At 36.1% G+C, this 10,949-nt stretch overlaps 1 protein-coding gene across 2 annotated transcripts; it reads right to left on the bottom strand.

Moving 5' to 3' along the window:
* Window positions 1–4,542: 4,542 nt before the first annotated feature.
* Window positions 4,543–10,579, bottom strand: LOC106869239 (galactoside 2-alpha-L-fucosyltransferase SEC1). 2 transcript variants are annotated; one of them, XM_014914891.3, is made up of 3 exons: window positions 10,221–10,579; window positions 9,058–9,705; window positions 4,543–5,552 (listed from the first exon to the last, which is right to left on the bottom strand). In XM_014914891.3, the coding sequence occupies exons 2-3, from the start codon at window positions 9,098–9,100 to the stop codon at window positions 4,573–4,575; spliced, it is 1,023 nt and encodes a 340-aa protein (XP_014770377.1). In that variant the 5' UTR covers window positions 9,101–9,705; window positions 10,221–10,579; the 3' UTR covers window positions 4,543–4,572. The 2 variants fall into 2 exon arrangements, with proteins under 2 accessions (XP_014770377.1, XP_014770376.1); XM_014914890.3 differs by lacking the exon at window positions 9,058–9,705 and having other exon boundaries at window positions 10,221–10,560.
* Between the last annotated feature and the right edge of the window lie 370 nt (window positions 10,580–10,949).

Genomic DNA, 10,949 nt, shown 5'->3' with positions numbered 1-10,949 from the left:
GAGTCAACCTAGCTAAAACCAAAATCCTAATAAGTAGGAAGGTAGATAAAACACAAACCCCTTCAGGTAGATGGCCCTGCTCAGTATGTAGAAAAGGAGTAGGTAGTAACTCTATAAGATGTACCCGGTGCAAGCTATGGACACATAAGAGGTGCAGCAACATCAAAGGCAGGTTAACTAGCAAGTTAGTTTTTGTTTGTGGCAGATGTTCAGGTGCAATAAAGACTGCAAACAAACAGGAAACAACTTCTATCTCATTCCAGGGTGAAAAACTAGAGGTAGTCGATAGCTTCCGCTATCTGGGCGACCAAGTTAGTAGTGGGGGTGGGTGCGCTGAAAGTGTAGCTGCTAGAATAAGAATAGCCTGGGAAAAGTTTAGAGAGCTCTTACCCCTGCTGGCGACAAAGGGACTCTCACTCAGAGTAAAAGGCAGACTGTATGACGCATGCGTACGAACAACCATGCTACATGGCAGTGAAACATGGGCTGTAACTGCTGAGGACATACGTAAGCTCGCAAGGAATGAAGCCAGTATGCTCCGTTGGATGTGTAATGTCAATGTGAATACCCGTCAGAGTGTAAGTATCTTGAGAGAAAAGCTGAACATTAGAAGCATCAGTTGTGGCGTGCAAGAGAGACGATTGCGCTGGTATGGACATGTGGTGAGAATGGAGGAGGATAGCTGCGTGAAAAAGTGCCACACCCTAACAGTTGAGGGAACCCGTGGAAGAGGTAGGCCCAGGAAGACCTGGGCTGAGGTGGTGAGGCAAGACCTTCGTACATTGGGCCTCACCGAGGCGATGACTACGGACCGAGACCTTTGGAAATGGGCTGTGCGTGAGAAGACCCGGCAAGCCAAGTAAGATCGTTGCCAGTGCCCCTGGACTGGTTCTTGTGCGGGTGGCACATGAGATGCACCATTTTGAGCGTGGCCGTTGCCAGTACCGCCTGACTGGCTCCTGTAGGATTTTCGAGCGAGATCGTTGCCAGTGCCCCTGGACTGGCTTGTGCGGGTGGCACATAAAAGACACCATTTCGAGCGTGGCCGTTTTCGTGCGGGTGACACGTAAAAGCACCCACTACACTCTCTGAGTGGTTGGCGTTAGGAAGGGCATCCAGCTGTAGAAACTCTGCCAAATCAGACTGGAGCCTGGTGTTGCCATCCGGTTTCACCAGTCCTCAGTCAAATCGTCCAACCCATGCTAGCATGGAAAGCGGACGTTAAACGATGATGATGATGATGATGATGTGTGTGTGTGTGTGTGTGTGTGTGTGTGTGTGAGAGAGTATATGCATATATATGTACATGTATGTACAAACTTACATCTACATGTATATATAGATGCATATGTGGGTACAGGACGTCACAAAAAACGTGGATAAAATGAAAAACAACATAAACAGAGCACAGAAAACAAACAGGCCACATAGAGAATATTTCCTTCATCAGCTGCCCCTATTCTAAACTAAGCGTTTCGAAGAGTTAGGCAGGACGCATTGTTAGAATAGCTCTTCCCGCGGAAGCAAATTAAATTAAATTAAATTAAATTTGTAATGCGGAGGAATTAAGTGGCAAACATAAAACACGACAGGAAAACGAAACAAGAAGGGCTGTAGGCCAGACGTGAAAAAAATATTTGTATACTGAACGCTACACGAGGATTTGTTGAAGAGTTCCTGCCTTCATGTAAAAGAAAATATGGGAGGATCAGATTATTATGATTTTACTCAGCATACTCACCTCTCAGATTTACACACTTATTACTTGCTCATTTAAGTTCTCTAAGTCCTGTAAAAAAATTCGAAAGGTTGGGCTTTCGTGATACCCTTTCAAACCTGGCCTTTCGTGATACCCTTAAAGCCAGGAACTTTTCAGCACCCTTCTTATATATATATATATATATATATATATATATATATATATATATATATATATATATATATATATATATATAACGAAAATGAGCCAAGAGAAATAAATCGAAGAGGGTAGTGTCATGCACCTGGATAACCTAGACAAATACTAGTACATGAAATACCTTACAATAAAAATTCTTGATTTATTAAAATTATTCTCTGGAAGATGTATCAAAGTTACTAAATGATAATTATGACCAGATTCAATTCAAAAGGAGAGATAATCTGAAAAGTTAATTTTCTCTAAAATTTACATGCCATTAAGGAAAGGGACAGGCTTATTGTTGCAAAGTATTTAACTTACTGCTATTCGTCTAAGCTTTTCAGGCACATGCCACTTGTCACTTTAATTTATTTCCTTTGACTCAATGATTTTACAAATTATGCAATTTACCAAGACTGTTACTGTTTTCTACTCTGTTTTGATAAGTCTAAGTCCTTTGTTTACTGGAGATTAGCTCGGATGATTCCCATTCTGAAGAAAGCTATTGAGCCAGAAACATGTGTCTACGACAGTTCTACTATCTCCAGGCAATAAACCTGCCTTTCCTTGAAGGCATGCCAGTTTCGGAGAATACTTGAATTTTGAGCTTAGTTCGTTCTCTCAGTCGCGAACAATTATGATCCGTCCTGTAGATGTAGAGATAATATTAAAAACTTTTAATAAATCAAAAATTTTTATTGTAAGGTATATGGCTGGTTCTCGATCAGTTTTGATCGAGTATTCAGTTATTCGACTGAACTGATCCTTGAATTATGGTACATGGCGTAATTTTGACGTGTTTCTTAGGCAGAGTCAATATGGCAGGGTTTTACGTCGTGAATTACAGGTTTCTATATAGTTTACGTCTATCCTACAAAATATGGGTCGACTCAAAATCGCTCAATATGCTACACAGTGGGATCGAACCCGGGACCTCATGGTTGCACGTGCGCATGTATGCATACATGAATGAGTAAACAAATGAAAGAAAGTAACACTCAACACGTTTCATTTGAGTTGCATGTACGAAATAACTATTTAACTCATGTGACTCAAAGTTTTGTAAGAAAACGTCTGTGTCATCAGATGTTCAAATGTCGGATGCGATAGACGTCTTTTACGCACCCACGAAATTTTAAAGTCATATGAAGGTGAGTCAAAGTGTTTTTAAATACTTATATATATGAGAAAGTTGGTATGTGAAAGCACGTGGTTGGATGTATAAAAGATAAGAGTGAAAAAACTACAGAAGGCTTGTGTTACATGATTAAAGTATATATTTAAATTATGTCAGAAAAATGTAAGAAAAATGTTAGAAAAATGTTATAAAATCTTTTTGGTATATAAACATTGTATTTTGAGAAATAACCGGTTTCGTGTTGTCTTTTCAAATTTCTCTACTTCATTGTGTCGTGTTCGTTCCAGTCTGAGAAAGAAGAGTTCTAGATAGGGGGAGGTAATTAGGGATTTCTTCCGGTATAGGGGAGATAATCGAAATCTAGGAGGTGGTAGAATTTGATTAATTTACCATGGTTTTGTTCTATATTTTTTTCCCCCTTTTTTTCTCAGTGGGGTGATGAATTTCCTTATTTAAATGTGTTAGCAATGGTTAAGTTTGGGTTTGTATTTTTGAATGAAAAAGGTTTCCTTATTTAATCTAATCTGTGTTGGTGTTTTAATGGCACATTGATAAAAAGGAAAGATTATAAATTGTGGTAGCATTTGTTTTGCGCATTTTTCAATATGATCACTAAAAGGTATCATTCAGTATTCTGGGTGTGCAATCTGCTGGCGGTGCAGAGTGCATCTACGTCTGAGCGATAATCCTGTAGACCCTATGTAGTTCTCGTGGCAGCCCGAACATCTTATTACATAAATAAGATTTTCTGAGGCACAAGTAAAGTTAGATTTAACTTTGAATTTGTGTCCCTCTTTGAAGAGGAATTCTGAACCTTCTAGAATGTTTGGGCATGTTGCACAATTTGGTCGACCACATTTGTTTACTTTCGCATCTGTTGTTTCGGAAAGTAATTTTGCCTTTGTGAGGATCTTTTTCAGTGATTTTGGTTGTTTGTGGCTTTTGATGATTTTGTGTGTGTGTAAAATTTCCTTCAATTTGGGGTCCTTATGTAGCATTGGTATGTTTTGGGTGATGATGGTGAAGGCTTCTTTGTTTCTGGGGTTGTATGTGGATATGTACGGTAGTATTTTCGGGGAATGTGTGTTACTGTGTTTAACTTTTCTTAAGACACTACCCAGTTCAACTCATAGAGGAAGGAATCAGACGTGCATCACAAATTAACATAGAAAACTTATTATTATTATTATTATTATTATTATTATTATTATTATTATTATTATTATTATTATTATTATTATCACATCGACCCCAATACTTGACTGATACTTAATTTATCGACCTCAAAAGGATGAAGGCAAAGTCCACCTCGGCGGAATTTGAACTTAGAACGTAGCGACGAGCAAAATACCGCTAAGCATTTCATTCAGCGTGCTAACGATTCTGCTAGCTCGCCGTATTAATAATGATGATGATGATGATGATGATGATGATAATAATAATAATAATAATAATAATAATAATAATAATAATAATAATAATAATAATAAATAATAGCAATAGCAACAATAACAATATGTTTAATCGTTTAATTTTAAATGTCAATAGGAATCCAATCTAAAGGGAAATAGTCACGTGTATGAGAACTGAATTTAGTTTCGAGGCGGGTATTTTTCTCGAATGGATGTGGATAATAGACTGTTTGACCATTAGCCAGCCAAGCTGACCACCAGCCAAAGCTTCCCACAGAAATAATGCTATGATTACACATTGATAATACAGCGAAGTCAATATAAAATGCTTCGTGCACATAATAAGTAGATTTGTGCCCAAGATTTTTTGTGCTCCATTCAATATCGTCTGTGCAGACGATAAATATATAATTTGTGAACTGCTTCCGATAATATGCCATAGCGTTTTCAAAATATAGAGCTGGTGCAGTTTTGTATCCAAATTTTACGTTTTTTTCTCTCAAGAAATCGCCTCTTCGAATATGAATACCAATGTATGTCATGGAGTTGTTATTTGTTAGTGAATATCTTTGGCGATGAAACTGGGTTATATTCCTCAGAATATTTTGTGCTTCATCGCGTATTTTTGATTGAAAAGTAAACATAGTTCGAATTTCTGGTTCAACGGAGAAAAAATATAACCAAGATTGGAAATAACCAAACATCAAATAATCTCTATCGTTCGGGTATCTCAAAATGACATTATTGAAGCTACAATGTTTCACATCTGAAATAAGATATTTTGGACATGATATATTCACCAGCAAAGATTCTATCTTGAAGATTTCTTTCAAATGATTCAGTTGTGGACTGTATTTTAAAGTGAAATGCATATCTTTTGCTCTAGCAATACCGAAAACCGAGGCGATCTGGAAGAGATTATTTCCTAGACGTCCTGCAAGATTAAGGCATAATGTTTTCTTTTCTGGAACAATATGACGGGCACTTTGAGGCAAACACCGTAGACAACTTTCATTTGTTAGGTTGAAACAGCGTATGGATTTTTCGACAGATTTCTTATGAGAAAATCCATAAGAAATAAGCATAAATGCTATAAAGCCAGCTGTAGGGGAGAATAAGACAAGAATCAAAAACATATAAATATATACATAGCCAACATACAAAAACACACACACACACTGACACACACACATAGCTATTTTTCTCCTCTCTCTCCTCTCCTCTCTTTATACACACACACACACACACACACACACACACACACACACACACATATATATATATATATATATTAACTTGTCTTTCCTTCTTTACTTTCTGTCTCTCATTCCATCAACATGCTTAATCATAAATCTCTCCTTCTCTACCTACACAACTGTCGTCACACTTGTCATCCAACTTCTTCCTCTTCTGGTCACTTCAGCATGCCTTGACCGTTCAACCCAGACACGTTATTTCTCCCCATCTTTTCTTTCTCCTCATCTATCCTTTCTGTGGAACGTTTCGTTAAAGACTTCTATTTCTCATGATCGCCAGCTTAATACAACCTATTTGTTCTTTCTCCTCATCTTTGTTTTTTTTATTTTGGGAATATATACAGGGTGGGATGGTTAAATTGTCACCATTTTATATTTTCAATTTCGCGCATGCGTATTGTTTGTTTTTGATATTGTTGACAACACAGTAGTCAGTTGGGCACGGTCTGTGAGAAAACCAGCACCATGACACAATTCACTCTGCCAGAAATTTGGAAACGACATGCTATACTGCTTGGCATTCACGCCGGAAGCTCCAATATGAACAGATGGTGAACACAGAACAACTGTTGACATGCCGTGTCTCCAAAACATGTACCGAGAGTAATAAAAAGCAAACATCCAGTCAACATCATGGTGTTTGGAGTGATCACTAGTCATGACGACGTTATGCCTCTATTCATCTTCTTACACGGCCTCAAACTCAACACGGAGGCTACATCAAGTGCCTGGAGGAGGTAGTGCTGCCTTAGGTGACGAGGGTGGCTGCTGGAAGACCCTATGTCTGGCAAGAGGACTCAGCACCATGGGTGGCTTTCTAAATTTGCCAAGCACTAACCTTTTACTCATATCTCTAACATCTCAATCATGATGGGAACATATATATATATAATTATAATTGTCTTTCGAAAAATATAGCGTAGAAGTGCTCAAGTCAAACCTGAAGCGCTAGACAGGTAAAATAGATACAACAGAAAAGGTTCAAATCAGACTACGATTAATACATACATATACGGGTTTAATTAAGATAAAACAAGAACTGTCCTATATAAAAATATAGAAATATAAAAATATTAATACAAAAAATATACATGGACATATAGATATATAGATATTTAAACATTATAATAATAGGATGTTGATAAAAATAATGAAATATAGAAAAAAGACGTTTTTTAAAAATTCAAAATATAATAGGGAGAAAGTAATAGGCATTAAACAGAGTTTTGGGTAACATGTTAGGGGAAAATAAGGTGTTTCAACGATCGTTTCAGGAGTACATCAGGGAAAAATAGTGTTTATGCTAGATATGGATTTAGTCCCTTACCAGGTATAAGATAATTTGATGCCTTATAGAAGATCGGATAAAGCTATGTAAATTATGGAAGTTTTTATGAGGGCTGATAGGAGAAAAATTAGATTGCCTATTGACTTTCTTAAAATTTATATTTGTATTGGCGATATATTGTGCAACAGAAAATATTGCCAAGTCGAATTTAAATTGTCTCATGAAAGTTGAATAGTGTCTAAGGTTTCAGGAATGAATAGCGCCAGAAAACTTATTTAAAACTGTGGAATTAAACATGCGAAGGATAATGTATGATTCTTTTATACACAATCGACATCTGCTAGTAATCGTATTATATGGTGGGGCCTCATCCATGATTGACTAAAACAATGTATAATTAATGTTGTGTAATTTGAGTTGTGTATGCACCTGGTTAACACCGTAGAATTTTTATGTTTTAACTTATTAAAGGAATTTACATGTATTCTACATCGTTTTTTGAAGTCTTTAGTGCTTCCTATATATACCCTAGCTTGATGTTTATCGTTTAAAGTTTTACTAGTTAATTACTCCATAGAGGACGTCTAAGGAAAGAACGAAAGAACTGGACGAAGTGCTTAGCACGAGGTTTGTTAAGTGCTTAGCACGGGCTATTTATGTTAAAACTAGAAATTTTACACGTTACAGGAATTTACACATCGACAGTGATGTAGACCTCCTTTACTGCAAACAAAAATAAGATGGCAGAGGTCCTAACAGCCTTTTAATGTTGCATCATATCCCTTCGACAACAACTGCTAACTACCAAATGTCAAAGTTCTACCGTAGATCTACTTTGCATACAAGAGGGCAATAACATCATAGGAGTTGAAAAGGAGCTCCTTCGAAAGTATTCCTTGACCGATGTCCGAGGATTTACATTCAGAGAAGTTGTATGACACTGCTACGACAGGTTATCAAAAGAGGGATTGCATAGATATCAGCAAAAGTCATGCATGACTATATTCCGAAGAAGCTGTAAAGTAATAGCAACATTGACAACCAGAGCAGTCTATCCTGGATTAACAACCAAAGTACTAGTTCTTACTTTGAAGGATATGCTTTTGCAATAAAGTAGCAGGAAAGCGAAAAACATGCCTGATGCACCAAAGAAATAGGAATGATGATAAACTAGCTAGGTACGGTTTTCTGGAATCAACATTATGGACGACATCCGATATATATAGCTTTTCGAAAATGTCTTCAGACTATTACCTACCTACAAGATTTAATGTTACGGTTAGAATGCTATATAATGCAATTTATAGAAAGGACAAATCTGAGGAGAAGCTATAATGTTGTAGAGGACGTAACCACACATAATTCGAAAGAATACTGGTAGAGGGTCCCTATCAAAGCTTCAATAAAAGGCAAGTATAACATACTAGATATAATAATCTGGGACAAGAAAGAAATTATGCACTACAGTTGAAATAAGTTCCCTGGAAAATGTTAAATGTTAGTGAAAAGGAGAATATATATGCTGAACTGATGAAAAATCTGCAGGTACTCCATCCAGAGTGTAACTTTAGATTTCTACCATTTGGAGCACACGGCTGCGTGATTAACAAGCATTATTACCAGTCTTGAGAAACTGGGATTCACAAAACCAGAAAGAGTAGCTCTAATCAGAAGATTGCGGCTACAATCTGTGAATGGAACTGTCAGAATATGTAAAACATTCATTAAGTTCAGTATATGATAAGATTCACGTGCACAATGACACTCATGCCTGCACCCACTTGCACTTATATATATATACAGGCATACATTTTTACATGCATACATGTACGCTTGGGCACATATATGTAATTGTATACATACATACATACATACATACATGCATACATACATACATATATACATACATAATGCATACATACATACAAACATACATACATACATACATACATGCATAATACTATTTGATGTCTAAATTCCTTGTGAAAGAGTCTTGTTTCTAGGCGAGAAACTGTTTTTTTCCCACTGATGAAATATTAAAAAAAATATAACGAAGGACTTACGAGGTGCATTCCAGAAGTTTTGAGGTCTTTTGAAGCAAGGCATTTATAACTGTCCTAGATTATTGTAACTTTAGTATATCATTACTATACATCTATTAAGTTGAACTGCCAACTTTTGTTATTCCAGATTGAAGAAGACGGCCGTAACAGGACTTTGAACACTCTCTGCTAAATACTGCTTATCACAGCTGACTTGTTTGCAGAAGGCAGTCGGGATGTGAAGACAATTTAGAAGCTCGCTTTGCAATAAAGTTTTGCCTTAAACTCGGCATAAATGCTACAGAAACTTATGAAATGTTCCAAACAGCTTATGGACAAACTTATACGAGCTGAGCTCTTATTTTTTGCTGACACAAGAGGACAAATAAAGTAAGTCATGATGATCCCCTTTTTCGATAGTAAGAGTGCCATCCACATTCGCTGGGTTCCTTCTGCCCAAACGGTCAACAAAGAGTACTTTGTGGAAGTTTTGAGGGAATTCAGGAAGAAATTTCGTAGCAAAAGGCCAAGGCACCTACACCAGGACAGTGCATCAGTCCACAATTTCATCCTGGTAACCAACTACTTGATAGAGTTGGGCTTCAGAACTGGCCCTCACCCTCCTTGCAGTCTTGACTTTGCTTCCCGTAACTTTCGGCTTTCTCCGCTCTGAAAGAAAGATAAAGGAGGCTGTAATAAAGGCCTTGGATACCTTGGCTACGGAGGGCTTCCATGGGGCCTTCATAAAGTGGTTGGAGTGATACAAGTGCATTCAAGTCAGAAGATCCAACTCTGAAGGCGATTAAACTCTAATCATAGAACTACAAAACTCTAATTTAGAGTTTTGTAGTTGCATGAAATTAGTAAATGTTGTCTCCTGAAAACGTCTCAAAACTTCTAGGAGACACCTTGTACATACATGTATGCATGCATGCATACATAATACATACATACATACATACATACATACCTACCTACCTATCTACCTACCTACTTACCTACCTACCTACATACATACATACATACAAACACATACACACACACATACATACATACATACATACATACATACATACATACATACATACATATATGTGATGGTGCGCTACACCTCATATCTTACATCTTCCATTCCGAACGAATAAAAATAACTATATTTGACGTAATTAAAATAATGTTCTTACCTGGAATAAGTTTTGATAATTTTTTGAAGCAGCAGCTATATTTCCTCATTTTATTCTGGAGGAGATATGAAGCGTCTCATTAGTATATTGCCTCTTGACGTACAACTGGACTCTGAAGTATCAATTGTGTACATCGCACTACGTATTTCTTGTTTTCTCCATATGATAACATTGCAAGTAGAAGAAGAAATATATCAATTCTTCGATTACACAATCTTCATGTTTACTGTTGAAATACAGTTTTCGATTTATGTTAGAAATGAAAATGAAAAATAAAAATAAAATACTTCTACCTTAAATTAATCATTCTATTGTAAACTATCATTATTTATATCTACGCGAGTAAAAGGATCAATATTGCTTTTTTTCTGTCAGATGAGTTTATGTTTATTTCAAAATCTCTCTCCCTCTCACCCACCTCTGTATATATAATAATGGATATATATCGATTGTACTAAATGAATAAGCAGGTGTGCTTCAAGGGGAACAGCTGAGTTTTACCCTAAACACCTATATATATATATATATATATATATATATATATATATATATATATATATATATATATATATATATATATATATATATATATATATATATATATGTATGTACGTATGTATATATATATATATATATATATATATATATATATATATATATATATATATATATATATATGTATGTATGTATGTACGTATGTATATATATATATATATATATATATATATA

Source organism: Octopus bimaculoides, chromosome 2 (assembly GCF_046866305.1).
Source record: "Octopus bimaculoides isolate indiv1 chromosome 2, ASM4686630v1, whole genome shotgun sequence".
NCBI lineage: Eukaryota > Metazoa > Mollusca > Cephalopoda > Octopoda > Octopodidae > Octopus > Octopus bimaculoides.
This window is presented reverse-complemented; position numbering and strand designations above follow the sequence as displayed.